The sequence below is a fragment of the Acinonyx jubatus genome, chromosome A3 (assembly GCF_027475565.1).
Source record: "Acinonyx jubatus isolate Ajub_Pintada_27869175 chromosome A3, VMU_Ajub_asm_v1.0, whole genome shotgun sequence".
Classification (NCBI taxonomy): Eukaryota; Metazoa; Chordata; class Mammalia; order Carnivora; family Felidae; genus Acinonyx; species Acinonyx jubatus.
Genome location: NC_069388.1, coordinates 14,679,375 through 14,707,041, shown reverse-complemented (window position 1 = coordinate 14,707,041; position 27,667 = coordinate 14,679,375). Strand labels below are relative to the sequence as shown.

The 27,667-nt window shown below is 45.9% G+C and overlaps 1 protein-coding gene across 2 annotated transcripts; it reads left to right on the top strand.

Annotated features, from left to right (window-relative positions):
• Nucleotides 1-564: 564 nt before the first annotated feature.
• DNTTIP1 (deoxynucleotidyltransferase terminal interacting protein 1) lies at nucleotides 565-27,519 on the top strand. 2 transcript variants are annotated; one of them, XM_027070212.2, is made up of 13 exons: nucleotides 565-737; nucleotides 1,289-1,359; nucleotides 3,759-3,855; nucleotides 10,883-10,981; nucleotides 17,383-17,451; nucleotides 17,713-17,769; nucleotides 18,020-18,078; nucleotides 18,944-18,989; nucleotides 21,258-21,316; nucleotides 21,419-21,479; nucleotides 24,957-25,028; nucleotides 26,992-27,047; nucleotides 27,159-27,519. In XM_027070212.2, exons 1-13 carry the CDS (start codon nucleotides 633-635, stop codon nucleotides 27,295-27,297), a joined length of 990 nt encoding a protein of 329 aa, XP_026926013.1. In that variant the 5' UTR covers nucleotides 565-632; the 3' UTR covers nucleotides 27,298-27,519. The 2 variants fall into 2 exon arrangements, with proteins under 2 accessions (XP_026926013.1, XP_053055864.1); XM_053199889.1 differs by lacking the exon at nucleotides 565-737 and adding an exon at nucleotides 848-916.
• Nucleotides 27,520-27,667: the final 148 nt, after the last annotated feature.

The following is a 27,667-nucleotide window of genomic DNA, read 5'->3' as shown; positions in this document are numbered from 1 at the left end:
CCATCCCAGAATCACCCCTCTGGAGATAGAAGCCCAGCTCCCTGGGGCTTGGGGAGTCCACGGCCCAAGACCCAACCTTCATTATGATGCCTTCAGATGCTAGAGGCAGCCCCTGGCGTCTAGGCCTGGAGGGCCCCGGTGGGTAAGCGTTTGGGACGGCATGGGCCAGACCCCCTCTTGTTGGGTTATCGGGTCCTCGTAGTAGGCCCACTCCCTCCATTCCGTAGGGGATGAGTACGAGGCATATTAAATTCTACGGCTTGCAAAGACTGGACTGTAGGCGCCGCTGTGCTCCCTTCCGCTCCCCAACCCCAGCCCAGGGAGCCTGCTGCCCTCCTCCTGCCCCACACTTCTCCACCGGCCTTGACCCAACGGGGAGCGTTCCGGGACCAAACACCCACAGCCTACACGGGTGGCGCGGCCCCGCCCCGGACGCAGCCCCGGCGACCGCGCACTCAGCGCCTGTAGGCGTCTCAGACCCTGGCGAGACGCAGCCGTTTGGTTCCCATGGAAACGCCGCAGCTCCCCGCGGCGCGCTTCCGGGCCGGCGAACGGCGCGCTGCAATGACGTCACGAGGCCACCTTCCGGCCGGTGGTAGAGTCGGTGTGAAGTTGTGGGGGCCGGGGGAGCCATGGGGGCCACTGGCGACGCCGAGCAGCCGCGGGGACCCAGCGGGGCAGAGCGGGGCGGCCCCGACCTGGGCGACGCGGGCGCAGCGGGGCAGCTGGTTCTCACGGTGAGGGCGCCCCCGGGGAGGCTGGGGCTGGGCCTGGGCTCGGGCCGGCTGGGCCTCGGGCTCCCGGGACCCTGGCCCGCGGGTGAGAGAACGCGGCGGCTGGTGCTGCTGCCCAGGGAGTTGGCGTTTTCGCAGTCCAACGACCTGGATTCAAATTCTGATGCCGCCTTCCTAGCTAGGTGACGTGAGCAAGTCCTGCCAACCCCTGAGCTCCAGTTTCCTCTTCTGTAAAATGGAGATGATTAGTGCCTGCCTCATAAAGTTGTGGGGATGGGGTGTAAGTACGAGGAAAGCGCCCAGCACACCACCTGCCCCAGAGTAGCCAGCCCCCCGGTAAACACCGGTTACCTTCCAACTGCCGTTCCAGAAAAGGTGGGGTTGGGACCTTTCGAGGCAGGAAACTTTTCTTCAGTTCCTCCTCCCGGGCAGGGCCTTTCAACCGCTGCCCTCCCGCCAACCCCGTCCCAGAGAAGCAGGGATGTTTACGTTTAAGTTCATCTCCACCCCAGTGTCATGGACCTCAGTGACAACCGTTCCCTTGGTCCCCACAGAACCCTTGGAACATAATGATAAAGCACCGGCAGGTGCAGCGAAGGGGCCGCCGCTCACAGATGACGACAAGGTAAGGCTGGTCTTGCGTATTTACCTCCCCGGCATTGGCTTGGATGGCACCTTTGGGGTCCCCACTGCACCGAGCTGAGAAGAGATAATGAGCCATTGGAAAGAGCACTGGACTAAGAAAGAGGAGACTAAGATTCTGTAACTCTGTGTGACCTTGGTTGAATCATTGTCTCCTCTGAACTGATGTACCAAATGAGGGGTAGTCATGGATTCAGCCGTGCCTAAGATCCCTAACACTCACTGGCTCTGCGGTTGAGGGCTATAAGGAGATCCAGAGGGACGCCTGGGTGGCCCAGTCGGTTAAGCGTCCAACTTCGGCTCAGGTCATGATCTCATAATTCATGGGTTCCAGCCCCTCATTGGGCTCTGTGCTGACAGCTCGGAGCGTAGAGCTTGCTTTGGATTCTGTGCCTCTCTCTCTGCCCGTCCCCTACTCTCTCTCTGTCTCAAAAATAAATAAACATTAAAAAAATTTAATAAATATACTGCTAAAAAGAAAGAATAGCATGGAGGTTCAGAAAAAAGTGGGGCTAGTAGTATTTATCTCCGTGAAGGGAGAGAGTACAAGATAGGCCTATAGGATGTGGATTATATTTCTTGACTTGGGTAGTGATTAAATGGATGTTCACTAAAACTATTTGTTAAAGCATATAGATTTTGTATTTCATAAAACACTTTAAGAATAATGCTCATTTCGGGGCGCCTGGGTGGCTCAGTAGGTTAAGCGTCTGACTTGGACTCAGGTCATGATCTTGCGGTCTGTGAGTTCGAGCCCTGCGTCAGGCTCTGTGCTGACAGCTCAGAGCCTGGAGCCTGCTTCGGATTCTGTGTCTCCCTCTCTCTCTGCCCCTCCCCTGCTCGTGCTCTGTCTCTCTCTCTCAAAAATAAATAAAACATTTAAAAAAAAGAAGAAGAATGCTCATCTCATGGGCAAAAGACATGAATGTCTTCTCCAAAGAAGACATCCAGATGGCCAATCGACACATGAAAAAATGCGCCACATCACTCATCATCAGGGAAATACAAATCAAAACCACAATGAGATACCACCTCACACTTGTCAGAATGGCTAACATTAACAACTCAGACAACAACAGATGTTGGCGAGGATGCGGAGAAAGAGGATCTCTTTTGCACTACTGGTGGGAATGCAAACTGGTGCAGCCACTCTGGAAAACAGTATGGAGCTTCCTCAAAAAATTAAAAATAGAACTACCCCATGACCCAGCAATTGCACTACTAGGCATTTATCCAAGGGATACAGGTGTGCTGTTTCGAAGGGGCACATGCACCCCAATGTTTATAGCAGCACTATCAACAATAGCCAAAGTATGAAAAGAGCTCAAATATCCATCGATGGATAAATGGATAAAGAAGATGCGGTATATATATATATGCATACACATACACACAGACACAATGGAGTATTACTCAGCAGTAAAAAAGAATGAAATCTTTTGCAACTACGTGGATGGAACTAGAGGGTATTATGCTAAGTGAAATTAGTCAGAGAAAGACAAATATCATATGAGGAATTTAAGATACAAAACAGATGAAAGTAAGGGAAGGGAAGCAAAAATAATATAAAAACAGGAAGGGGGACAAAACATAAGATTCTTAAATATAGAGAGCAAACGGGGTTGCTGGAGGGGTTGTGAGAAGGGGGATGGGCTAAATGGGTAAGGGGCATTAAGGAACCTACTCCTGAAATCATTGTTGCACTATATGCTAACTAACTTGGGTGTAAAAAAATAATTTTTTTAGAAAAGTAATGCTCATTTCACAGGTTATGAAAATGGAATAAAGCCATACATCTGTGTAGTGCATACTACATCTGGGCACATAGCTTGTTTTCAGTAGAAGCTATCTATTATTCTCATTAAAGGAGTTTGTGTCAGGGGCGCCTGGGTGGCTCAGTTGATTGAGCGTTTGACTTCAGCTCAGGTCGTGATCTCATGGTCTGGGTTCAAGCCCCGCGTCAGGCTCTGTGCTGACAGCTCAGAGCCTGGAGCCTGTTTCAGATTCTGTGTCTCCCTCTCTCTGTGCCCCTCCCCTGTTCATACTCTGTCTCTGTCTCAAGAATAAATAAACATAGGGGCACCTGGGTGGCTCAGTCGGTTGAGTGTCCAACTTCAGCTCAGGTCGTGATCTCATGGTTCGTGGGTTCGAGCCCTGCGTCAGGCTCTGCACTGACAGCTCAGAGCCTGGAGCCTGCTTCTGATTCTGTGTCTCCCTCTCTCTCTGCCCCTCCCTCACTCATGCTCTGTCTCAGAAATAAATAAACATTTAAAAAAAATTTTTTTTAATAAATAAAGGAGTTTGTGTCAATAATTGGCTGGGCAGACCAGGAAAGATATGTTTGGGACATGATCCCTAACTATGTCTCCCTCCTGAATGCAGTTTCACAGATCCTGCTATCTCCATGGACCTCCTCCGAGCTGTTCTCCAGCCTAGCATCAATGAGGAGATCCAGACTGTCTTCAACAAGTACATGAAGGTGAGAGGGACACAGCAGTAAAAAATTAAGAAGGACAAAGATTCACGGACAGGTCTTTCCTGCATCACAATCCCTCTGGCTCTCTCTAGTGCACAGATGTGTAAAGGTTTCCTATTCTGAATCCCTGAGAACTTTTCTCCCCTCTTTGGGGGGTAATTTGAATACCTCTTTGTCAAGTCATTATGAGCATAAAATGATTTAAGTGTAATGTGCTCAGCACTGTGCTTCGAACAAGTGTTTTTATTTGTTTAGTAGTATCACCATTATTATTATTTTAAATTCCTTTTGGGGCACCTGGGTGGTTCATTTGGTTAAGCATGCAACTCTTGGTTTTGGCTTAGGTCATGATCTCATGGTTCATGAGTTCAAGCCTCACGTCAGGCTCCGCACTGATGGTGCAGAGCCTGCTTGGGATTCTCTGTCTCCCTGTTTCTCTGCTCCTCCCCCCCCCATCTCTAAATTAATTAAAATTTTAAAAATTCCTTTCTAGACCTATAAATAAACGTCTACATTACTCTACCTGATTGTCCCGTAGATATTTCAAACTCAGCATATTCAGAACTGAACTGTTTTTCTTCCTAAACCTTTTCCTCTTCTTGTATTTGTTTAATCATTCAAGAAGTATTTACTGAGAACCCACCATAATAGCAGGCACTGAATGTTCAAGGCACTGAGGATGTAGCAGTGACCAAAATGACAGTGTCCTTGTTCTCTTTAAACTGATATGTACTGCACTAGGAACACCAGAGAGAAGGGGGAGAGTGACCAGTGGGGAGCAGTTCTAGTTCATAGAGTGTATCTAGGAAAGCCACACGTGAGCAGAGACTTGAATAAAGTGAGGAAAATACAAGCTATGTGGACACATCAGGGAAAAGCAGTCCAGGTAGAGGGAACAAGGGCAAAATCCCTGAGGCACGAGTGTGCTTGGCACATTCAAAGCAACAAAGTCAGGGCCCCTGGCCGGCTCAGAAGACAAGGCTGGCTGGCAACTCTTGATCTCGGGGTCATGAGTTCAAGCTCCATGTTGGGTGTAGACATTACTTAAATAAAACTTTGAAAAAAAAAAGAGCAACAAAGTTGCCTGTGTGGCTAGAACCAACTGAGCCAGTAGGAGGGTACTGAGGTAATCAGAAAGGAAATAGGGGCCCCTTTCATGCAGAACCTTTGAGGCCACAGTAAGGACTTTGGGGTTTACTCTGAGTAAAATAGAAGCTCTTGGAGTGTTTTGAGCAGAGTACTTATCTGAATTTTTTTTTTATTTTTTTAATGTTTATTTATTATTGAGAAACAGGGAGACACAGAGTGTGAGCCAAGGGAGGGGCAGAGAGAGAGGGAGACACAGAATCTGAAGCAAGTTCCAGGCTCTGAGCTGTTAGCACAGAGCCCGACGCAGGGCTCGAACTCACAAACGATGAGATCATGACCTGAGCTGAAGTCAGATGCTTAACTGATTGAACCACCCAGGCACCCCTGATCTGAATATTTTTAAAGGGTCACTCTGATGTGAAAAGAAGCAGCTGCAGGAGGACCAGTTAGGAGGCTTGAGATGATAGTGGCTTGAGTGTTAACAGTAAAGGTGTTGGGAGTCGGATTCCATGTCATTTTTTTTTTAAGTTTTTATTTTGAGAGAGAGCCCATGAGCGCACGCACATGCTTGTGCATGAGTGGGGGGTGAGGAAGGTGGGGGCAGAGAGGGAGAGAGAATCCCAAGCAGGCTTAGCTGTGTCAGCACAGAGCCCAACGTGGGGCTTAATCCCACAAACCACGAGACTGTGACCTGAGCCGAAATCAAGTCAGATGCTTAACTGACTGAGCCACCCAGGCACCCCAGATTCTGTGTGTATTGTATTGTATTGTATTGTATTGTATTGTATTGTATTTTATTTTATTTTATTTTTATTCTGTTCTGTTCTATTCTATTCTATTCTATTCTAGTGTGTATTTTAAAGGTGCCAACAAGATTTGCTGGCAATTCAGATGTGTGGGGTAAAAGAGCAGAAGTAAACAATTTCTGAGTTATCTGCCCTGGGCAGCTATAAAAATAGCATTGCCACTGACTTGCTATGAGGAAAGCAGGAACGAGCGAGGGAATCGGGAGCTCAGTTTTGGAGCTCAGTGTGAAGTTTGAATCGGACTACCATTCAGTTAGAAACTGGAAACCAAGAACTCTGCCTTTCCTTCACCTTCCCCATCCAGTCACGGAGTCCTGTACCTTCCACTTCATCATCCGTCACACATGCCTTCATCACCCGTCTTCTTCCTTGCCTCTGCCTTGGTTCAGGCTTTCATCTTCTCTCACCCAGGCTCTGGCTGTAACTGCCGCTCTTTCAACTCACCTTCCATACAGCTGCCAGTGACATCTAAGGTGTAAATCTCAGGGTGTCACTTCCCTATTTAAAATCCCTCGGTGACTTTCCATTGCCTTCTGGGTGAAATCGAGATTCCTTAACATGGCATATATGGCCCACTGTGATCAGACCCCAGCCACACCTCCCCTTATACCCGGTTATTACTACCCCTAAATATTGCATGTTCCAGAATGCACCATGTATTCTCATGCCTGCACACGTTTACATATGCAGAAGTAAAGAGGTTAATCCACTAGGAAAAGGCTAGGCCAGGAGTCAGTCTAGGATTGCCGGTCTCCAAAGCCCTTTCCTTATCATTTCCCAATAGTGGATACCGTGATTCAAGAACTTTCTCTCCTGGACAAATGCTGGATGAACACAATTTGTGGCTCTGTGCTCCCTTCTTATGTAGTCTGTCGAGATACCTCCTTATTGGGGCACTTGGGTGGTTTAGTCGGTTAAGCATCCGACTCTTGATTTCAGCTCGGGTCATGATCTCATGGTTTGTGTTATCGAGCCCCACATCCAGCTCTGGGCTAACAGCACAGAGCCTGCTTGGAATTCTTTCTCTTCCTCTCTTTCTGCTCTACCCCCTGCCCCCCCCTTCTCTCTCTCCCTCTCTCTCTCTGCTCCTCCCCCACCTCGTGCTCTCTGTCTCACAAAATAAATTAATAAACTTAAAAAATGTATATCTCCTTATCATCCTTGTTTTCAGATAAGAGACTTGATTATATCACTGCTTCAGATAAGTTCACACTGTTGATTGACCTCTTCTGTCTATCCATTGTTTTAAAAATGTTTAGGGTAGTAACTTCTAGCCATGACTGATCTTATCTGAGACATTGTTCATCTGTTCATCGTTATTGATTTGTGTGATGACTAAATGCATCCCTCTTTTTAAAAGAAATATCCTAATAATATAGTTCATAAAATAGATTGATGGATGGACAAAGGGATGAATAAATAGATATGTTATAGCAAATGTAACAAAATGTTAAGTGGTAGATGTTAGCTAGTCACTGATTGAATAATTGTTTCAATTTTACGTTTGAAGTTTTTCATAAGAAAATATTGGGGGAAAAATAATACAAATATTTTGAAAAGTAAAAACCTAAAGTCACTTAAACCTCCCAGAGATACCAAACTGTTAACAGGGACTAGGGACTACGTAGTCTCCCATACTTATTTGTGTGTGTGTGCGCACACCCATGTTCAAAAACTACGTGGCATCATTTTACACACACTGTTCTGCAAGTCAGTATTTTCATTTAACAATATAATTTGGTCCTGTTTTTAGGTCAGTACATAATAGCTCACCCTGATTCTTTTTCTTTTTTTCTTTTTTTTAAGTAATCCCAGTGCCTACCTTGGGTCTTGAAGTCAAGACCCTGAGGTCAAGAGTCACGTGCTCTACTGCCTGAGTCAGCCAGGTGCCCCGTCGCCCTGATACTTTTTTATTTTTTTAAGTTTATTTATTTTGAGAGGGAGAGAGAGAATCCCAGGCAGGCTCCTCACTGTCAGCGAGGTGAAATCCTGCGAACCATGTGATCATGACCTGAGCCGAAATCAAGTCGGCAGCTGCCTGACCCGACTGAGCCACCCAGGTGCCCCACCCTGATTCTTTTATAATAGTTGCAGAATAGCATATTGTATGGATGTACCACAACTAGATAGTCTCAAGAACATTCAGATTATTTCAAATTTTTATCTATTACAAACAGTGCTACACTGAACACTTTGAGTGTACATCTTTATTCGCTTGTGAGAGTTTTTCTGGAGGATAAATTTCTAGCGATGGAATTGGTGGTTAGAAAGGAAAACATTTTTTGCCCCGAGAAAATTTCTCTCCAGAAGGTTGTACAATTTTGTATTTCTCCCAGCAGCATTTGCGAACACCTTATTCAGGACCAAATTTCATTCTCAGGTCCAGAGATCACTTACAGTCACCCCCGTATATTCATCACACTGCCATCTCCCCTGCTGGCTGTAAAGAATCCAGACTGTTTTAACTAGCTTTCACTTAGCCAATACTCAACACTGAATACCAGCATTAATCTCTAGTTCTTAGGGTTTTGTTCTAAAGTGAAACTGTGACCATTCATTTAATTTGGCCTGAAGAATTTTCCTCTTCATCTCGTGAGATTTCTAATCCACACTTTCTCACTCTTTTCCTTGGCTGGACATTAATAATATCAGGCATTTGGCCTTGCCAAATATAAAATGTGGGTGCCTGGGTGACTCAGTTGGTTAAGCATCTGACTCTTGATTTCAGCTCAGGTCATGATCTCACCATTGATGATTTTGAGCCCCACATAGACTCCATGCTGACAGTGTGGAGACTGCTTAGGATTTTCTCTCCCTCCTGTTCTCTGTCTCTCAAAATAAATAAAATAAACTTAAAAAGCAGGGGGTGGGGGGGGCATCTGGGTGATTCAGTCATTTAAGCACCCAACTTTGGCTCAGGTCATGATCTCATGGTTCATGGGTTCGAGCCCAGCATCGGGCTCTGTGCTGACAGCTCCGAGGCTGGAGCCTTCTTCGAATTCTGTGTCTCCCTCTCTCTCTGCCCCTCCCCTGCTCATTTTCTGTCTCTCAAAAATAAACCAACATTAAAAAAAAAAAAAATAGCTGAATACAGATACTGATAGATTCATTTTTCAAGAATTGTTTTAAATAAAATAAAATGAAAGTATATCTCCTTGAGGGTGCCTGGCTGACTCAGTAGAGCACATGACTCTTAATCTCAAGGCCCCCAAGTTGGGGGGCACGGAGCCTACTTAAAATTAAAAAAAAAATTTTTTTTAACATTCATTTTTGAGAGACAGAGACAGAGTGCAAGTGGGGGAGGGGCAGAGAGAGAGGGAATCACAGAATCTGAAGCAGGCTCCAGGCTCTGAGCTGTCAGCAAAGAGCCCAATGCAGGGCTCGAACTCAAGAATTGCGAGATCGTGACCTGAAGTCGGACGCTCAACTGACTGAGCCACCCAGGTGCCCCAAGCCTACTTAAAATAAAAAAAAAGAAGAAGAGAAAGAAAGTACGTTCCCACAGTAGGAGCAGTGATTATAGATGCCAGCATTTTTCTGTAACACTCTTTTAGGACACAACTTGGACTCTTACTGTCAATGTGTTCTCAGTGACTCCATCTGAGGCCGCTCATCACCTGTCCCTCAGTGTTTTCAGACTCCAGCTCTCCCTCTTCCCCCATAGAGGAACCTTCTGCCTTCCCTTTCCCCAGCTGATTGGGACTTCTGGTGTCCTGGGGCCCTGGCCAGGTCTCATGCTGTCCATCCCACACATTTCTTTCAGATGGGGCAAAAAATTCAGTGAGGACCTTCTACGCTCGGGATCTTTCCTGGCCTGGGCTGTTTCTCTTTTCCTATACAAAGTAATACAGGTACATTGTAAAAATTGAGAGACTATAGATAAGCAAAAAAACAAAAAAAAAAGAAAGACAACAGTCATCCATAATATCACCACTGTTACTTTGATAAAATTTTTACAGTTCTTTTGTCTGTGTTTGCTTTATGTTGTTTTACATAAATAGACTCACTCTGTACGAAACTGTTTGATGCCTTGCTTCCTTCACTTAGCAATATGTCTTGAATGCCTTGTCATGTCAAAAATATATTCTCGGGGCGCCTGGGTGGCTCAGTTGGTTAAGCGTCTCACTTCGGCTCAGGTCATGATCTTATGCTTCGTGAGTTTGAGCCCCACATCAGGCTCTGTGTTGACAGCTCAGAGCCTGGGGCCTGCTTCCGATTCTGTTTCCCTCTCTCTCTGCCCCTCCCCTGTTTGCTCTCTTTCTCAAAAGGAAAGGAAAGGGATTGTTTTTTTAATTTTAGAAACAGTGAGCAGTAGAGGGGAACAGAGTGGGGGAGAGAGAGAATCTTTTTTTTTCTTTTCTAAGTTTATTTATTTATTTTGAGAGAGAAGAGACAGCGTGAGCAGGGGAGAGGCAGAGAGAGGGTCCCTGAGAGAGAATCCCAAGCAGGCTCCACATTGTCAGTACAGAGCCCGATGCGGGGCTCGAACTCACCAGCATGAGATCATGACCTGAGCTGAAACCAAGAGTCAACACGCTTAACTGACTGAGCCACTCAGGCGCCCCTTTTCTCACTATGGTTTTTAATATTTGCACACTACTTCCAGGTATGAATATACCACGATTTATTTGAGCAATAATTGGACATTTAAGTTATTCTTTGGTTTTGTACTGCTTACACATTAATGCTGTAATAACCATCCTTTGGGCATCTCCATGATTATTACCCTCCTTAAGAGAGAATAAAGTGAGGAAGCTGGGATTTAAATCTGTCTGATCTCGGGGCTCCTGGGTGGCTCAGTCGGTTAAGCATCCAACTTTGGCTCAGGTCATGATCTCGTGGTTCGTGAGTTCGAACCCCACATCGGGCTCTGTGCTGACAGCTCAGAACCTGGAACCTGTTTCGGATTCTGTGTCTGCCCCTCCCCCACTCGCGCTCTATCTCCCTCTGTCTCAAAAATAAACATTTAAAAAAAATGTTTTTAATAAATCTGTCTGATCTCAAAGCCACATTCATAATCCCTTTCCCTTCTGTATGAGGGTAAGACAAAAGCTTCTCTTTTATATTCCATTTCCTTCAAGTTGATACAAATTAGCAGGTCTTCTGACCTTGTCCTCTGTTCTGCTTCCCCCTAGTTCTTCCAGAAGGCAGCACTGAATGTGAGAGACAATGTGGGGGAAGAAGTGGATGCAGAGCAGCTGATCCAGGAGGCCTGTCGGAGCTGCCTGGAGCAGGTGAGACCAAAGGGGGCAAGAGATGTAGGCACAGGGTTAGTCCTCGGGGCTCTATTAAGAAATGTGATCACTTCGTTCATGGTATTTGGGGGAGCGGGGGATGTGGTGCCTGACGAGCCACTAATATCCATCTAGGGCTTAGAGCTGCTGCTGGCAGAGAGGAAGGAAGTGGCTCCCATGTGCCAGGCTCTGTGATAGATACTTTCACGTGTATTAGTTCATTGACATCCCAGAAGGCATATTTTAATCCCTAGTTTACAGAAGAAGAAACTGTGGTTCAGAATAAGCAAGAGTTAGAATAGCTAAGGACTGTCTCACCTCTGCAAATACTTGGTGACTTAACTCTTCAAGTAGTTATAGCCCCTTTTGGCATCATGGAGACTGTCACCCTTTCTGCCTCTCAGGGTGTGGTCAGGAGGCATGACATCAGGTCTATAAATATGGCTGTGTTTCCAAGATAGAAGTGAACCTGTTTGCATGTGTCAGCTGTTCTTACTAATAGGAATTGTCAGCATCACCCGGATTTTGTGCTCGACTGTGAAACCACTAGGTATCAGAGATGGAAATTTTTTCATACTCAGAGGCACAGAGGCTAGTTTGAGCTTAGTCGTGTGAGGACGATTCTCAGACATGAGACAGTGATGTCTTCTGGGTGCTTGGCTGGCCAGCTGCTCAGGCACAGCCTCAGAAAAGAGCGAGACCAGGGCCGGAGCCTCAGCCTCGAGAGGACAAGATTCCATCCACCAGTGCAGTGAAAGCTGATCTGCTTCTCATGGTCTGTCACATTTAAGCTAGCCAAACTCCCAGGAGGCCAATTCATTAATTCACTCTGGGTCTGTAGTATATTATAATCAGTTGTAACGTCTGCTGGTAATAAAACCTGGCAGTTTGCTAACATTACTATAAGTTTGAACTGAATCAAGATTAAATTAATAAACTTTCAGTCTCAGTTGCATCCCAGAATGCTTTTTTCTTTTTAAGTTGATTTATTTGGGGCGGGGGGGGGAGGTGGGGGGAAGGGGCAGAGAGAGAGGGAGAATCCCAAGCAGGCTCAGAGCCTGATGTGAGGCTTGAACTCTCAAACCATGAGTTCATGACCTAAGCCGAAGTCAGACGTTTAACCAAGTAAGCCACCCAGGTGCCCCCTAGAATGCTTTTTTATGAGTTTATTTCTCGCTTCAGGTAATATGTATTGAGAGCCCACTGTGTGCCATTTCTGTGCCATGCCCCGACAGCACTGTGCCAGATGGACATAGTCCTTACCCCCAGATCCCTGATGTTACTCCAGTAATCATACAATAGACCTAGGATTACAAACTGTTCTAAGTGCTGTGAGTGTGGGAGGCAATGAGAGAGTACACTACAAGGTAAGGGAGCAGAGTACATCTAAGGGACGGAAAGCGGGCAGGGTTGCTGATTTTCAAAGGGTGGAGAAAATACTTGATGAGGTCGGAAGGGTAAGCAGAGGCCAAATCAAGCAGAGCACTGCAAACTGAATTGTACTATGGTATTTTAAGCAAAAGAGCCGCCTAATGAGATTTGCATTTTGAAAGATCACCCTGGCTGCCATGAGGAGATTGGAAGGGAAACGTGTGAAACTATGCCTGAGTCCCCATGAAAGATGAGATTAAAGTGAACTGGGCATAGTCTGTACTCCACGAATGGTTTCACGTTTCCAGTCTCCTGAATCCCCATGTCCACCTTGTGGACTCCCCCCTTGCTGGGATTGATGGGACTGGGAAGCTAGCATGTGGAACAGAAGGTATATGACCAGAGCACAGGAAGGTAGAAAGCCCAAAGTCCATCTTGAAATGAGACGAATCAAGAAACTTTGAACAAGTCTTTTGACCTTTCTGTTCCTCAGTTTCCTTATTCCTAAAATTAGGAGTAAGAATCCCACCCCCCTACCCCCAAGGTTTGCTGTAAGGATTAAATGAGAAAATATACATACACTACTGATGCAGAACATACTAGATATTAAATACATGGGAGTTCTATTCATAATTATAACACTCGCCTGCCTTAGGGACCCCTGGCTGGCTCAGTCAGTAGAGTGTGCGAGTCTTGATCTTGGGATTATGGGTTCAAGCCCCACGTTGGGTGTAGAGATTACTTTAAAAAATAATAAAATCTTAAAAAAATAAAAATAATAAATGTAAGGGGCGCCTGGGTGGCTCAGTTAAGCATCCGACTTCAGCTCAGCTCATGATCTCACGGTTTGTGAGTTCGAGCCCGCCTCGGTCTCTGTGCTGACATCTCAGAGCCTGGAGCCTGCTTCAGATTCTGTCTCCCTCTCTCTCTGCCCCTCCCCTGCTCATGGCTCTCTCTCTGTGTCTCAAAAACTGAGTAAACATTAAAAACATTTTTAAAAAAATAGTAAATGTAATACACAACTGCCTTACAACAGAACCTAGTTTTTGGTGGCCAGGTACTCGGAAGTTCTTTGGGGTCCCCTTGTCTAAACTGCACACAGAACTTCATTACGTGCAAAGATTCTTCACATTGGACATGATACAATTAGAGTAGGGTTTTTAGTTTGTTTGGGTTAAGACTTGATTTGCCTGCTTGCACTTCTGTTACCGACATTTACCATCTCAGTCATGTTCCCTAATCTCCTTAGCTATCCCTTTATGGTGATTTCTTAGGGAGAAATGGCTGATCTTAGCTATAGCCCGTTGCCTTGCATTTTTTGTGTCCTTCATTTTGTTTTGCACAGCAGTTGTTTTTATTTGTTCATTCTATTTATGCAAGTAATATACATCCATTAACAATTTGGCATAGTAGTTAAGAAGGCAGGCTTTTTCTTGATTTACACCATCCAGATATGAGTGCTGGCTGGACTCACTGTGTGACTTTAGGCAAGTTACCTCATCTCACTGAATCTCCATTTTCTCATCTGCAAAGTGAGTAGAGAGGTGCTACCTCATAAGATTGTTGTGAGGTTTAAATGTGGTGGTACTCTTAAAACATTTCAGTCAGCAACAAAGACTCAGTAAATGTTACCTGCCGCTGGTTTATGTTAAAATTAGACAGAATAAATTATGAGGAAGAAAATTAAAATTCCTCCTGATCTCCCTACCAGCAGTAACTCATATTAACATTTTGGTGCATTTTCTTCTTCTCCCTATGTATATTTTCACCTATGTGTGTTCGCTCATGGGGGCACGGGGAATGAAGTGAGGAACAAAAACAGACCACCCTTGAACCCGCGGTCTCCTTCGGCTGCCACCCTGTTCCCTCTTACAGCTAGACTTTGGGAACGGAGGCTGTCACTGGCTCCACTTTGCACCTGCTGTTCATTCTTTCACTCACTTTGTTTCGGTGCCATTCCTCACCACTTCACCAAAACCCCTCCCATATCAGGGTCCCCAGTAACTTCCATGTTGTCAGATCCTCTGGACCCGAAGTGTCCTCAGTTTACTTCTTGGTAGCGTTTGTGCCAGGGGGTCATTTCATGTTTCTTCGAACACTCCTCTCCAGTGCCTTGACTTTGCGTCCGCTCCTCCTCGGCTTCCTGGACCAGCTCACCTTCTCTACCTGCCCTCTTAACCATTGGTGCATTCGTGAATTCAGTCCTCAGACCCCTTCTCTTCTGCGGCTCACTCTCATTCTAGGTGCTTCCCTCCAGTCCTGTGGCTTTGAAGCAGTTTAACTGCTGATGATTCTCAAATGTGTATCTGAACCCGGAGCTGCCTCCCCCCTTGCCTTCTTCCGGTCCACTCTCACGGCAGCCAGACCTTTCTCTTTAAAGATGAACCAGATTGCGTTGCTCTCCTCTTTAAAACCCAGTGACTTCCCACCGCAGGCAGAGTAAAACCCTGATGCCTTAACATGATCCACAGAGCCCTCCCTACCTGCACTAGCTCCATTAACTTCATCTCATTCCACCACTCCCTCGCTGGCCGTCTTCTGGCTGTACTGGAGTCCTTTCTGCTTCTCCAGTACACCAAGCTCAGCGCCTTGGCACCTGCTGTTCTCACTGCCCAGCATGTTCTGTCCTTAACTCTTTATATAAGTGCCTCCTTTTCTTCAGCTTTGGCTCAAATATTGCCTCATCAGAGAGGCCTTTCCTGGCCACTCCATCTAAAGTAGCACCCCATCTCACTCCTTTCCTCACCTCCAGTTAATCTCTGTCACCTTACTTGTTTATTTCTACCATTTATTTCAATATGAAATTATTAATAGTTCGTGCACCTACTTCCTGTCTCCCTTTCCACCCCCACTTCTGCTAAAAGCTTGAGCTTTGCAAGAGTTGAGGCCTGATCTTGTCCGCTGCAGTATTCCCAGCCTGAGACTATGACTCGTAATATGTGTACACAAAGTGTTAAGTCATTGTGTGAGTGAGCGAGTGAGTGAGTGAATGAATGAATGAATGAATGAGGAAACAAAGGAACAAATGGCAAATGAACAGGCAGGGTTCCTGCTCTCATAAAACTGACAGCCTGGTTAGGGCAGACAGGTATGAATTAAATTACCACAAAATATGCACATAATTTCACACGGAGACTTATGCACCCTACACTGCAGCGTTTGGAGGAGGTCATGAGTTCAGACTTAGCAGATTTGGGGACCTCAACGCATAGACATCAGACAGACTGTTGTATAAATCTGTAGCTCAAAGGAGAAGCCACAGCTGAAGAGAAAAAAATCATAGTCAACATTGTGTGTCAACTCCACTCAAAAAAAATTTTTTTGAATTATGGTGTCGTCACTTTATAGATGTTAAGTGGAGCTGTGAACGTGATGAGAGTAGATAGAATACCAAATGGAAGAAGATAGAATGAACCAGATTGCAGAAGATGAGCCAGCAGAAAAGGCTGAGAGAGAGTGGCCACACAAGTAGGAGGAAAACCAGGGAAGTGTGGCCACAGGAGCCTGTAGGAAAGAGTTTCCAGAAGAGGGGAGTGCCCAGGCCTGTCAAATGCCGCTCACATGACACAGGTGTTCACAGGACTATAGGGCTCCTCACTCACCCCTCTCTCCTCTGCCCGTTATTTGCCAGGCCATCTTTTTCTTCACACAGGCCAAGTCTGTTCCCACCTTGGTGCTCTTGTACTCCTCCCTGCTGCTGACATGCTTCCCCTCAGCTTTTCCTCTAACTGCTGCTTCCTCTTCCTCCTCCCCCTCTCCCTCCTCCTGCCCAGCCCAGAAGGCTGCCTTCTCCGAACAGCCTCCCCTCTGCTAATTGTTTGTCACATCTGCCTGGACTTTTTTTCTCCAGAGCATTTATCATGATCTGAAATTACCTTGTTTGTATGTTTGTTGATTTCCTTATTTCCAGATTGCCCACAGAGTGTGAGCTCCACAAGAGCAGGGACTTTGCAGGTGCTATTTACTACTATGTCCCCAGCACATCTATACTTGGTGCCAAATATTTATTAAATGAAAAGCAGTGGCTTATGAAGTAATATGTATTGTATTAATGCATTTAGTTAGGAAAAATATATAGTATATATTTACAAGGAAAAGAGTAATGAGGAATTTACATTGAAATATTAACAGTAGCCTGTGCATATGGGAAATTTCAAGTTTGATTTTTTTTTTTTTTACATAGTTTTCTAATTTTTCATCAATGATCATTAATTACAGTTGACCCTTGAACAGGCAGGGATGAGAGGCGCCAATTTCCTGTGGTAGAAAATGCACGTATAAACTTGTTTTTAGAAGTAATCTCAGGGCAGCTGAATGGCTCAGTCAGTTAAACATCCGACTTCGGCTCAGGTCATGATCTCACAGCTTGTGAGTTCGAGCCCCACATGGGCTCTCTGCTGTCAACGTGGATCCAGCTCCAGATCTTCTGTGTTCCCCTCTCTCTGCCCCTCCCCCACTCCTATTCTCTGTCCCTCTCTCTCTTTCTTTGCAAAAATAGATAAAACATTTTTTTTTTTAATTTTTTAAGTAATCTCTGCACCCAACATGAGCTCGAACTCACTACCCTGAGATCAAGAGTCCCACACTCTACCAACTGAGCCAGTCAGACACCCCCACATATTATAAACTTTGACTCCAAAAACTTAACTACTAACACCTTTATGTTGACTGAAACCTTACCAATAACATCAGCAGTTGATGAACACATTTTGTATGTTGTATGTTTTATATACTGTATTCTTAACAATAAAATAAGCTAAAGAAAAGGAAATGTTATTGAGAAAATCATAAGGAAAATACATTTACAGTACTGTACTGTTTTTATTGGGAAAAATTTGTGTGTAAGTAGACCTACACAATTCAAAGGGTCAACCGTACTTAAGTATTTTAAAAAATAGGTCTCTGTTTATATGTATATCTTGGGGTGCCTTTGTACTGATCATGAAAAATTTTCAACCCAGTTTGGAGTTTTAACCTAGCTGTTATCCACCAAAATAATAACTGTTAACACCTTGGTCTTTTCCCTTCAGGCTAAACTACTGTTTTCAGATGGAGAAAAAGTAATACCCAGATTGACCCATGAACTTCCAGGGATAAAGGTCAGACTCACTGTGTCTGGGGTGTTGCATGGGGAGACCGATGAGGCTGGGAGGCAGGTGAACTCTGTGGGCCCAGGGAGGTTCCACGTGTTACCTGTTTGTAGGACCAGGTCCAAATAGCATCATTGGGAGAGCTTCTGAAGCCTGGTCCAGGGAGGGGCTGGAGGGTGTAGTCCCAGGCTCTGGCTTCTGCAGCCCCACGGGACCTGCAGCTCCCAGGCTCTGGCCTTTCACTGACTCCTCCCTTCCATTTTCCTCCAGCGTGGCCGACAGACAGAAGAAGAATGTGCCCATCGAGGAAGCCCCATTCCCAAAAAGGTAAACCATCTCCCCATTTTCTGGCTGGGAAAAGGCCCTACAAGTCCAGAAGAAGGTAGAGGGCCTCCTCCGTGCACCGTGGAGCCTATCTAGCATAAGAGGCAGGGCCCCTGGAGACTGTTACTCTCCCTGTCCACTCTCATTTGGTCTCTTTGGAAAACCATCTCCACCAAGTGACCCTGGACCTGCCAGTGGCACGGGGTAGGGCTTCCCACAGGGTCAGGCCTCTGACAGCTGTTCTTTACGGCAGAGGAAGGGACGGCCTCCTGGACACATGCTGTCAAATGACCGGGCGGCTGCCGGCATGGTGTGAGTAGGGGCCAGCGGTGTGGTGAGAACGGGGAGGGAGTGGGCCTGGAGGGGGACAGGCCAGAGTTCTGCCTGCCAAAATCAGATCCAGCATTTGAGTCACCAGGGAGGAGGGTTAGTCTGGTTTGAGGGCTGGGGAAAGAAGGCAGCAAAGGGGGGACACTGTTTTATCCTGCTTTTGCCCCAGAACTGTTCAGCCCAGCTTGATTAAATACCAGAGCTGTTTTTATTGTTAGTATATATTAAATGCTCATAAGGTGCCGCAACTGGTCTAAACACCTTATGTACTTGACCTTTTCATCCTTACAGCCACCCTGTAGTGAAGGTATAGTTACTTTTGCAAGTAAGGAGACAGACTCAGAGAATTTTTGTCCAAGGTCCTACAGCTAATAATGAACAAAATGGCGCTACGGTTTTTGAAGCAGCAGAATCTTTCTTTCAAACAAAACTTTACGTGGAAGCCTGACAGAGCCGCACGGGTGGGGTTGGAAACAACGGGGACAGCTTGAAACCACTGGTCTAGGAGACGGAGCAGTAAAGTCATCGTACCGTAGTGTGGTCTCCCGAAGCAGCCCCGCTGCTCACAAACAGGAGAAGGGAGGGCAGTTGCTGCTGTTCTCTCCTTTTCGCAGATGAGAAAACTGCAGCTCAGAGAGGTTCCCGGACTTGTCCGTGTGGCTAGGTAATATCAGAGCCAGTCCTAGAATGGCTTTTTGCCTTCATACCTCCTCCTGTGGGTTACCAGGAGGAAAGACAGCCAGGGCCAAAGTGAGAATATGTGAGGAACCCACCACCGCCAGCAGGCTCTGCTCCAGTCCTGGGCCTCACCTCGGAGAAGTCACCTTTCTTCTTTCCTTCCAATCAGATGGAAACCAAAATCCTGTGAACCAATTCGCCGAGAAGGCCCCAAGGTATGATTATGTGAGCATGGCAGTGACCACGATGCCAGGGAGACTCGGTCAAGGCTCTGGGCCCACCATGAGGGAAGGGGCGAGTGTGTGAGGTATTTGTGAATGCCATTCCAGAGCCATCCCCCTATTCCCCGACCCCTGCTCTGCACCCACGCCCCCGCTGGCCTCCCAGAAGGGTCTTAAATAGGTATTGGAGCTAGGGATACTTAACATGTGACAGGCACTGTACTAAATCTTTTGTACGGATTATGTGGTTGCATTTAATCCTTTTTTTTTTTCAAGTTTTTATTTAAATTCTAGTTAGTTAACATACAGTGTAATACTGGTTTCAGGAGTATCATTTAATCTTTATAACAATCTTATGAGATAGATTTTGTTATGCTTCTGTAGTTGAGCTTCCTTTCCTGTGAACGACCTTGTGGGAAGGAACTATTTTATCTAGTTAGCTTATACACTTAATACCCTTGAACGTATGTGAAGGCTTAGAGACATGCTCAGAGTCACATACCTGCTGAGTGGTCAACCCAAGTCTCAAAGCCAAGGTTCACTGCCACCAGAGGCTATGCTCTTAACCATTAGCCTCTGTTGCCTCCAGAACGGTTGTTTGCAAGCTCTTTTAACAATAGAATCCTCTCTTCAAATAAAATCATGTGTGAAAGCCCAGTAAGGTACCTGAAAACTCCTCTGTCCTGGTTGAGGCTGTGTCCAGTAGAAATGTTTCACCTCCCATTGCTTCTCGGCCTTTTGGCTAAGATCAAGTGTAGAAATGTTTCACCTCCGGGGCGCCTGGGTGGCCCAGTCAGTTTAGCATCCGACTTCGGCTCAGGTCATGATCTCGCAGTTTATGGGTTCGAGTTCCATGTCAGGCTCTAAGCTGACAGCTAGAGCCTGCTTTGGATTCTGTGTCTCCCTCTCTCTCTGCCCCTCTCGTGCTCTGTCTCTCTTTCAAAAATAAATAAACATTAAAAAGAAAGAAAGAGGAAAGAAAGAAAAGAAAAGAAAGGTTCCACCTCCTGTATTACTGGCCTTCTCTGCTCTCACACTGGTGACCATGCCTTTCGTCTTAAACTCTGCTCCCTTGATTGAAATGCTCCTGAATTTGCCTGATCTTTCTGTTCCTCCCCAGACATCCCTTCTGTCTCTCGTGAGTTCTTCTTCAGCAATGACCCATATACATGGGCGTTCCTCAGAATTCTCTCCCTGGCCCACTCCTGCACCCAGAGTTTCTGTGAATGATGTACTCAGGGCTCAGTGTGTCCTGAAGCTGCCATACCCCCTTGTTTGTCCCACACCTCTCTTTCTGGTGTAAAATTTATATACCCTGCCTGCTAGAACGCCCTGCCTAGAATTTCCATAGCATTTCAAATATCCCACATTGCAGTCGGAATCTTTCTTCACAGACCTTCTTTGACATTCTCTACTTGAGTCATCTTTCCCTCTCCCCCTCCTTCCCATCTACAGCCCCTCAAGTCCTGGACAAGTGTACCTCCCAAATATATCACCATTCCTCTTCCCTTCTCGTCATCCATACTGCCATCTGAGCTCAGACCCTCATCTTTCAGAAGTACGTTAGGACAGCACCCTCTAAACTGCTCCCTGCCTACAGTCTTGCCACTTCCAATCCATTAGCCACATTGTGGACAAGTGAGCTGTCTTTAAAGCAAATCTGGCTCTCCCTATTTACAGGCCTCAGTAACTCCCCGTGGCCTACAGAATAAAGTACAGACCCACAAAAAGAAGCATACCAGGGCCTCAAGCCCTCTCTGCCTCTCTCTCCAGTCTCATCAGTTGCCACTTGCTAATCTGTGCTCCCTCTCCTTTAGGTGTAACAGAATTGCTCATGGTTTCTCTAGCATGCCAAGCCCACTGTCCCCTTCTGCATTCATCCTGGTCCCTTTCTTCCTCTCCTCCGCCCTTTCAGAATTAACTTGGGAATTACCTCTGCAAGGGAGCCTTCCTGTTGCCCTCCCCCTTGGCAGCCCTCATGCCCGGCCCTCATCTGTACCCCTGCCTGTCTCGTGGTGGTATAATTACTACACATACGTCTGTGGTCCCCGGAGAGCAGACTGTATCTTACTCGTCTCTTTATCCCCAATATTTAGTCTAGCATATCGTCAAGTACTTGGTTACTTAGTCTAGCATATCTTCAAGTACTTGGTTACTTGAATCAGCTGTTTGGAATAGTGGACAAGGATAATGGTAGGAAGAGTATTTCCATCCTGTCCAGCAGGTACACCTCACCCTCACCCGCCTCTGTCTTTTGCATAGTGGGACCCAGCCCGGCTGAATGAGTCTACCACCTTTGTGTTGGGATCTCGAGCCAACAAGTAAGTTTAAGGGCTTTGGCGCGGAGGGAGGGGGGCAACTCTGGGGCCTGCTCCTAGGACTGCAGCTGCTGGAATCCTTACCACTCGTCTGTTCCTTTTCAGGGCCCTGGGGATGGGGGGCACCAGAGGGAGAATCTACATCAAGCACCCGCACCTCTTTAAGGTAGGTGAGTGCTAGGAGGTAGGCAGGCCTTTGCAGTGTGTGTAGATGGTTGTTGGGAGCTCTGGATGGCACAGAGAAGTTTGGAACAAATACTGATCTGGGAGTCAGGACTTCTGGGTTCTAGTCACCCCTCTGCCCTTAACCTTTACCTTTGGTAATTTACTCAACAACTCTGTATCTCAATAGTAACAGCAACTTTCTTTGTGTGCTTATTGTGTACCAGTTTCTTGTGCTGCACTTACATTATCTCATGGAACTATCCTTTAAGATAGGGATTGCTATATTGTTTTACAAAGGGAAAAAAAAACAAAAAACAACCCAGAGGTAAAGAATGGTTAAGTGACTTGCCCAAAGTTACTCAGCCAATAAGTGGTGAGTCAGGATTCCAGGCCGGGCCTGTCTTTGGTAAAGTTTGAGCTCTTTACCACTACCTTATTCAGTTGTCTATAAAATAAAGAGATTGAAGCAGGGCAGCAGTTCTAATCCTTTTCAAACAAAGGTACTTTGGTCTCTACTATTTAAGAAAATAATGGGGGAGGGGCACAAATTCCCTCACCCCCTTAAATGAATTTATGTTTTTTCAGTCACAAAAGCATCCAAATATATTACAAAGATAGTAGTGCGTGTGTGTTGAAGACAGGTGATTTTGCACCTGTGCATAAGGCTTGGTGCCCCTTGCCAGAACCACATGGCTCCTTTGGGGTCCCAGAATTACGGCTCTGTGTGCTACATGCTGTGCAAGTTCAAGTTCTCTGATGGGCAGACTTGCTTCTAGTCTTTCAGTCTTACGTCCTGGGCTCCTCAGCACCTGGACAGTATGCCTACTTGCTACCTCGTTTCCTTTTCAGTGCCTTCACTCCTGCTGTTGCGCTTGATGACCTTCCTCCCCCAGGCTTATCTCTGCCTGACTCTTCTGTAACCTCCACCTCTTCTAAAACCCCTCTAGCATTATCTCCCATGTCTGTGCTCCGGGACCTACTTGGAACTCCAGTAGCGCAGTGGTTAAGAGTAGAGTTTCAGTCCAGGTTCCACCGCTTAGTAGCCAGGTGACCTTGAGCAAGTGGCTTCACATTTCCCAGTCTGTTTTGTCATCTACCAAAAGAAAATGATACAAACCAACCTTTTAGGATGAGCAGAATTAAGAGAGAGTGCAGTGAACTCCCGGAGCAATGCCTGGCACATAGCAAGGGCTCAGCAAATGTTCGTTGTAACCAGCAGACATTCCCGATTCTTAGATTCGCCGTTCTTAAACTGCCAATCCGCACTCATTACTGGTGGGTGTGATGTCTCACTGTAATCTTTCCAATCTAAGAAGTGGAGGGAAAATGTTTTTGTTGTTTTACTTTATATTCTGTTAGTGACAACGAGCATCATTTCGATGCATCCCTTTGTATTTCTTCTGTAAACTGCTTATTGAATTTTTTGCCCACTCTTCTGTCCTTCTGACGCATTATTCAAATTTTTTTCCTTTTTAACTTTTTTTATTATAAATATATCACCCCATTCTTATTGTAAAAAGACTCAATATACAGAAGCTAATAGGGAACAAAACACAAAGTTTCCCTTCACCCTTGATTTGGAGTCTCCTCCCCTAGAAGCCACCACCACCAACATGGTAGCATCCTTCAGTTCCCGCCCTGTGCACACACATGGGAGAGTGTGTGTGTTTGTGTGTGTGTGTCCTTTAGTGATTTGACAATACATATGTCAGTAGCCATAATATGTAGGTAAGTACATAGTGTTGTCTCCCTCTCCCTCTCTGACCCTCCCCCATTCATGCTCTGTCTCTCTTTGTCTCAAAAATAAAGGTTAAAAAAAGTTAAAAAAAAAAAAAAAAAGTACATAGTGTTCTCTGTATTTTTTTTACCCCAAAATTCATTCGTTGAACAAATATTTATTGAGTGCTAAACACTCTCAAGGTGCTAGATACATAGCAGTGAACAAAACAGACACAAAAAACTCCTTGCCTTCACAGAGCTAACATTCTTTTCTTTCTTTCTTTCTTTCTTTCTTTCTTTCTTTCTTTCTTTCTTTCTTTTTTAATTCTTGAGGGAGAGAGAGAGTGCGCATGTGCACAAGCACATGTGCAGGAGAGGTGCAGGGAGAGAGGGAGAGAATTCCAAGCAGGAATGCTGTGCTGTGAGCACAGAACCCAACCTGGAGCTCGAACCCACGAACCATGAGATCATGACCTGAGCCAAGATGAAGAGTCAGATGCTTAACTGACTGAGCCACCCAGGTGTCCCACAGAGCTAACATTCAGGACCAGCAGCTATGGCTTGGGGGCCAAATCCAACCTGTAGCCTATTTTTGTCCAACTCTGGTTTTTTATATTTTTAAAGAGTAATTTAAAAAAATAAAAATGAAGGATACGTGACAAAAATGTATGTGGCCAGCAAAGTTTAAAATACTTACTAGCTGGCCCTTTAAAAAAAAAAAAAAGAAAGAAAAAGTATGCTGACCACTATGAATCTATGGATAATATCTGAGAGATTTGTCCATGTTATTAAATTAAGTCTCCTTCATTTTATTTCTAACAGCTGTGTAGAATTTATAGACTAGATATTCCATAACTTCATTACTCTATTAATGGATATTTACATTTTTTCCTAGTAGTTTTGCTATTACACACAATGCTTTCCCAAATATGCCTGTGTACATGTGTGAGTGATTCTGCAGGATACATCCCTAGAAGTGAGATTGCTGGGTCAGAAAGTGCATACTTTTAAATTTTCTGATTAATATTTATGTTACTTGGGAAATGAAATAAGTATTTAAACTCAAAGAGTGGTAACGATGCAGATTTCTCTGCTTTGTCTCTATCTCAAATGTTGTGCCTGTCTTACAAAACCTACCTTTATTGAGCACTTACTGTGTCAGGTACTATCTTTCCTACTTTTTATGCACTATATCATTTATCCTTACCGAGCACCCGATGAGGTAAGTATGAACACCATTTCACGGATGAAGAAACCGAGTCTCAAGGAAATTACTGCCCAGGCTGACACCATCTACTAAGGGTCAGGAACCAGAATTTAAACCTAATTCCAAAACCAGGTTCTTCACCGCAGTACTATTCTGCCTCCCCCAGAGCTTGACCTGTCCTGATTTTTGTCTTAGAAAATAATGGTCACCATAACCATTCACATGTGTTATAAACTCCCTCAGGTCATTTTTTAAAGAGGAATTAAGCTCTAGAATAGTAGTCATCAGTCTGACCAGTTGCCAGAGTTCTGTGTTCTGAGAAAGGAAGGGGTAGGGATTAGAAGTGCTAAAGATCTAGTATGGGGGTCCCGACCCCTGGCCTCCTGGGCTCAGCTCTACTTGCTGTGAAGAAGTTGGCGAGCCCTCTGACATCCACCAGGCTGAGACGAGGTCTTCTTAGTAAGAGCTACTCAGGGACCAAGAGATGGCTCTGGGACCAAATGAGAAAAGTTCCTCTCACTAGGCTAACGTCTGTGATTTCATCCCTCGCAGTACGCAGCTGACCCCCAGGACAAGCACTGGCTGGCCGAGCAGCATCACATGCGGGCAACAGGAGGGAAGATGGTAAGCACTGTTCACACGTGCCATGTCAGAGACCCACCCAGCCCGGGGACCAAGGTTCCGGCCGACCTCCGCATGAGACTCAAAGCCTGACGAATGTGGAAAGGGAGACTTGTCAGGGTGGAGAGGGCCCGTTCCTTCATGCTGAAGGTCGGACTTAATCCCTGGATTCCCTTCCACACACCACTCCCTCAGCCTCCCACATCATCCCTTGTATTTGGATTGTATTCGCTGTGCCTAAAAATGTCAAACACCAGACACACTTAACGCTACTTTCCCCTCATGTGCCCATTGACAGATTGCACTCGTGGATCACAACACTCTTCTACCAGACACAGCTATAGAATCTTCCCAACACAGTGATCCAGGCAGCACGTCTTGTCAGTAGGAGTTAGCACATGCAGTAAAACTTGTTTGCCACACCTAGCAGCCCTTTCCAGAATCACCTCTGCTTAAAGAGTACTTAGCTATATCAAGCAACAATCTTGGGGAAAATCATCACTGTGTGTTGTGTTCTAAAAGTAGCAGGGTTTTGTTCATCACATGCAGTGTCCCCCACCTGAGGCCTCAGTCGCACCACTGTGACTGCACCTGTTAGAACTCAGTGGCCTTGCAAACCAGTATGCCATCTCCTTTCTGGCAAGGAAAAACCATCTTCTTTTTAGTACTCTTCTTATTCCTACCCCCTGTTTAAGAAGATGTCAGGGATGGGGCGCCTGGGTGGCTCAGTCAGTTAAGCATCAGACTTCGGCTCAGGTCACGATCTCGCGGTATGGGAGTTTGAGCCCCGCGTCGGGCTGTGTGCTGACTGCTCAGAGCCTGGAGCCTGTTTCAGATTCTGTGTCTCCCTCTCTCTCTGACCCTCCCCCGTTCATGCTCTGTCTCTCTCTGTCTCAAAAATAAATAAATGTTTAAAAAAAAATTTTTTTTTAAAAAAAGAAGATGTCAGGGAGCTTAGCACTGATACATAAAACGCAACATAACATAAATAAGAAATAGATGGGAAAAAGGAAAGACAGGATCTAAAGTTAAGCAATAAGCAAGACGAGCTTTATTTCTTTTTTAATTTTTATTTTTGAGAGAGAAAGCATGAGGAGAGGGGCAGAGAGAGGGGGACAGAGGATCCAAAGCAGGCTCTGCACTGAGAAGTAAGCCTGATGCTGAGCTCGAGCTCACGAACCATGAGATCATGACCTGAGCCGGAGTCGGATGTTCAACCAACTGAGCCACCCAGGCACTGCAAGACTAGCAGCTGACTTTTTTAAATTTTTTTTAATTGCTGACTTGATAAACCAGCACACTTCCATGGGTTATCACAAATTTAGCTCTAGAACCTTCTCAAGGACACCTCATCTGTTAGATAGTTCACAGTGCTCATAAGGTGCAAACAGATTCCTCAGGGGACACACAATCCTGACCATAAGAACAGAAAGAACTGTCTCTCACAGAAGACTTTCTCATGTGATGGATGACATCCCCTGTATGGTAAGCTCATGAGAGGGCGCTCTCCCACTGCAGACCGTGGCATTGTGCCAAAGCTGTTCCGTAGGCCCCAGGACCACAGCAGTGTGTGCAGCTTCTCATGTTTTCCCTTTTGCCATGAAGTTCAAAACCAGATTATCTTCGTTCTTAGAGTTAACATATGGCTTCCTCCTCCTGATTTCCTGTTTCCATATGTGTTTTGCTAGCTCTCTTGCCATTTCATTTTAAGCTACCTCAGAGGCCTTTTTTAAGAGGAAAGGGCCATAAATAAGTCACCAGTCCCACTCCCTAACCCATAAAGTTTCTATATGTGTGAAAGGTGGTCTCAGGGCGCTGTTCCCCAGTCTCTCCCTACTCTCTCCTCCTAAATTGTAAATCATGCCCCTCTCCCTTCCAGCCCTGACATTAAGCACATGTTTAATCAAGTGTTGTTGAGTTGAATCGAATCAAAGGCAGTGACCACTCTCCTTTGCTCCTGCCTCAGGCCTACCTCCTCATTGAGGAGGACATCCGGGACCTCGCTGCCAGTGATGACTACAGGTAAAACCAGTCATCTGTCCCCTGCCTCTCCCCTCCCATCACAGTAGCCCCTTGGGGTGAGCCTGGGCCCATACTCTCCCTTGCTTCAGCTCTCCTCAATGTCTGTTCCAGAGGATGCCTGGACCTGAAATTGGAGGAGCTGAAATCCTTTGTGCTACCCTCCTGGATGGTTGAGAAGATGCGAAAGTACATGGAGACACTACGGACAGAGAATGAGCATCGTGCTGTTGAAGCACCTCCTCAGACCTGAAGCCAGGTCCCCTGGCCACACTTGGCAGCCCTCCTCCCAAGGCCCTCCCCCACATGGCTGAGGCCACTGCCGGGACTGCTCCTGGACGGATCTCAGCGGCATTAAACTGTGCCTGGGCTAGTCTGTAGTGACTCATTACAGAGCACCCCCAGAATGGCACGTGGTTCTATATTTGTAAAGTTATCGGGTTAAGAAGCAATTAAACAGTTTGTAATAAACATAGCTTGCTGTGTGGTCTGCATTGTAGGGATGGACGGATTACCAAGGGCTCTAGAAGAAGGGGGCACAGGAAAAGATGACCAGCTACCCTCCCCCATTCCAGGTCAGACCCAGTGAAGTCTGCCCCAAGCATTATCTGCTTTATGAGACG